Below are 3,766 nucleotides of genomic sequence, written 5' to 3' on the forward strand. Positions count from 1 at the left end.
GCTTAAGGATTTTTCACCCATTATCAAGATCAATATACCCATTGACATTACCTCATCGAGTAGTTGTGAAATGAATAAAAAGTACTCATTGTTAAAAGCAAAAAATACCCATTTTTTGACAGCTCGAATAACTTCAGAAAATGGGCAATTTGGATACATAAAATGGGTAAAGTTTTTTTACCGTGTGCGGACATAACCGATTCTAACTAGAATCGGTTGTGTCACTGGAGCCAGAATCCGAATTGGAACCAGCCAGAATTCCAGTTCGTTTCCGGCGGAGCTTAACTGGGAACAGCACCTTCCCAGTTAAGCTCAGCCGGAAATAAACCGGAATTCTGGCTGGAACCAGTTCGTATTTCGGCTCCAGTAACACAACCGATTCTAGTTAGAATCGGTTGTGTCACGAGCCGGAATACGAACTGGAATCAGCCAGAATTCCAGATCATTTCCGACTGAACTTTACTGGGGTAGTTAGAATCGGTTGTGTCGCAAAGGTGTATGCACCACTTTATTGGCAACATTGCAAAACCGGTAAAAAATCGTCGGATCTTCGTCATATGTAAATATTTACATTCTTGTTTTTTTTTGTGTTGTCCTTAGACGGCTAAGACCAATCACGGTCCATCTCGCCCATTCTTGTTTTTATTGAAATTTTGAGCTTTCTGCAGTGATATTTTGTTCGTCCTATTTCTTCAGCATCACAATGCTGCGTTCGTGCTGTATCCCAGTCTGTAAGAATGCAAAATTAGGCGCTGATCAGAGCATAGGTTTTCATCTGTTTCCAACGAATACGGAGCTACGACACAAATGGGTTGAATTTCTTGGCTTAGATTGTAAAAAGTTCCGCTGGAGACAAAAGTATGTCTGTTCTGAGCACTTTCTACTTTCGGAACTGATTGAGAATAACGGACAGAAGCAGTTGCTAGATGGAGGTAAGCGCTAATAAAATATTATTTTATAAAAACTAATAGAAATGTTTTATTTTTATAGCCATTCCATCAATATATTCCGCTGATGAATGTGACGAAGATTTGGAATACCTTGATTATGATTATCTAACAGACACGGATCGACCAATTGAACGTGATAATCTGGTTTCGGAGAACGCAGCCCGAACGCATATGGAAGACGTCAAATTATGGACTTTGTTTTGTAGAATCTGTCTGAAAAAACGGTCCGAGCTGTTGTCACTTAACTCAATGCTACACAACGTCGCACTAATAGATATCATCTACACAGTCACAGGTCTTAGCCTAGATGTTGGTGTTAAGTTGCCTATGAAAATCTGTACGAGTTGCGTCTGTAAGCTAGACTTGGCCTTTAACGTAAGGATTGAAATCATGCATTTCGATCTAATTCTAAAGAATATGATTGAAACTGGACAATTGGATAGTTATTACGAAACTTACGATGACCATCTCTTTGACGTTAAGAGTCCAAACGAATCCTACTTGAGTGAGTTAATAAAGAAGGTTGAAGGGTACCCGGCTCCAATGGTTTGTATTTGTTAAATAACTCGTGTTACTTTAGACTAATGATTTCCAGTTTCAGGAACACGAAAAACAATTGACACTGCCTGAATTAATCGAAAAAGTTCACGCACAAGAACAATCAACTGCAATTGTTTCCATGCCCTCTAATGAAGAGTTGGAATGTATTAATGAGCCCATGCAAGAGGAACATTTGGAGAACGATCAAGAAGAACAAGCAACAATTGATTCAAAGGAACAGATCATAAAAGAATCTACCGAAGAAAGCGTTGCATTCGTGCAATGCGATAATTCTTTCGATTTGAAGCAGGAGTTCACTTCCGATTCAGAAGATGAACGCAGCTCAGCTCCAAAACGATACGTGTTTTCTTGGAAAGAACTCTACAAGCCAAAAATCATTCCCAAAAAGCGTAGAAATATTCCAGAGTTACCTAAACCAGAGCTTATACCAAATACCTGCTATATATGTAACAGTTCCTACGAAGATGGTAATGCGCTGGAATCACACTTCGAAGAGCACGTCAGCATTCTACCATACACATGCGAGCAGTGCAACACGGAAGCGCACCCGCAAGTGTTTAGAACGCTGATTTCGCTCAATAGGCACCTTCGATCGCACCTCTACCCATTTCTGTGTGAGCACTGTCCTTTACGGTTTTACACAAAGGCTAGTTATACAACACATTTGGAAGAAAAACACGAGACTGGCAGGGATGGGTCTACTTGCAATATTTGTGGGCGGTATTTTGCAGCGAAACGACCATTCCTTAAACACATGGCGGATCACAGGATAATTGACAGTGCCAAATATAAGTGTGAAAACTGCGGCAAAATATTTCGAGATGGTGGATTACTTAGAAGGCACGTAAGAATTCACACAGGTAAGTGAAAGTTTCTTGCAGTTAAGCATAATTTACCAGATTTATTCCTTCAGGGGAACAGCCTTTTGAATGTAAGAAATGTGGTAGAAGATTCAACCACGAGGCCAATTTCCAGAACCACAAACGACTTCACATCGGAGAAAAGGCTTACATCTGCAGTGAGTGTGGTAAAAATTTCGTCAACGCAACAGCACTCCGTTACCATATGGCTGACCATTTTCCGAACGATCCACAATATCGAGTTCAAAATCAGAGGTTCAATGACGGTAAATTGAAGAATCCGAAGTTCTACGCTTGTCCGGTTGAAGGCTGCAGTTTCGTTTCGAGCGTATACGTTGCTTACAGCGACCATCGCAACAAACACATGGCCAGACACCAGTGTGCGATTTGTCAGAAAAAATTCGGCTCTAAAAGTATACTTGCGAGACATACTGCAATAATTCACGAAGGTATTGTTCCGGAGAAGAACCTTCCCTGTCCTTACTGTAGCAAGTGCTTTAGCAACAAACGTCATTTGCGACTGCATATTGACGTCCACGAAAATAACCGCAGGTTCAAGTGTAGCTTTTGCGAAAAGACTTTTATCCAGAAGATAAATTGTGTGGTACACGAGAGAACACATACCGGCGAACGGCCATCTGTGTGTCGAATTTGTCCAGCAAAATTCATCACTTCATCGAACAGGAATAAGCACGAGAAACTTTGTCATTTCAGAAACGAATCTGAGGAAATCAACGTGATCGGGTGCGTGAAGCACCTTTGTGAAGGTGATGGTTACATTGGTGAAATAGACGTTGAGACCTAGCGGATAAAGTGCCACGGTGATGACAAAAAACAATGAATCATTGTTAGTGTTAGATGTTAGAATTATTTAAAAATGAATTCAGATATTGTGAATATAGCTATTTTTCTAGTTGAACTCTTATTGGGGAGAATGTTGTATTAATTCAATAAGTTTTTGACATATATTAAATCCCTTTATTTTTTTCTTGTGTTTAATTTTGTATTTGATTATATTGTTTAGTTTACATTACATTTCTAATTCAATGTATTGGGTGTTTAGCCATAACTGGTGACTTTTCATCTCTATTGCTCACACAATTCGTTTAATTAATATTGTGAATCTTTTCTAAAATCCACACCGCGATATTTCAGCCAGGCGCCACGAAGCTCTGCGCCGAATTACGCGCATGTTCACTTTGCATTAGTGCAAGCGAAAAAACGATTTGACATTTATTTTTGTTTCGTTCGCACTCATGTGAGTCACATATAGCAGAAACGCTAGTTTATCTCGGGATATACAACAATATGCTTTCGTAGTTGTCATTTTTTCAGATGGAATTATACGCAAACCTAAATGAATTTTAAAAACTGACTATAAAAAATTAAAGGGTT

General features: G+C 39.4%; 1 protein-coding gene across 2 annotated transcripts; it reads left to right on the forward strand.

Moving 5' to 3' along the window:
- The first annotated feature begins 558 nt into the window (after positions 1 to 558).
- Positions 559 to 3,296, forward strand: LOC131694827 (zinc finger protein ZFP2-like). 2 transcript variants are annotated; one of them, XM_058983330.1, is made up of 4 exons: positions 559 to 932; positions 991 to 1,496; positions 1,546 to 2,371; positions 2,425 to 3,296. In XM_058983330.1, the coding sequence occupies exons 1-4, from the start codon at positions 704 to 706 to the stop codon at positions 3,174 to 3,176; spliced, it is 2,313 nt and encodes a 770-aa protein (XP_058839313.1). In that variant the 5' UTR covers positions 559 to 703; the 3' UTR covers positions 3,177 to 3,296. The 2 variants fall into 2 exon arrangements, with proteins under 2 accessions (XP_058839313.1, XP_058839314.1); XM_058983331.1 differs by having other exon boundaries at positions 560 to 932; positions 1,552 to 2,371.
- The last annotated feature ends 470 nt before the right edge of the window (positions 3,297 to 3,766 follow it).

This window comes from Topomyia yanbarensis, unplaced genomic scaffold (genome assembly GCF_030247195.1).
Source record: "Topomyia yanbarensis strain Yona2022 unplaced genomic scaffold, ASM3024719v1 HiC_scaffold_165, whole genome shotgun sequence".
Classification (NCBI taxonomy): Eukaryota; Metazoa; Arthropoda; class Insecta; order Diptera; family Culicidae; genus Topomyia; species Topomyia yanbarensis.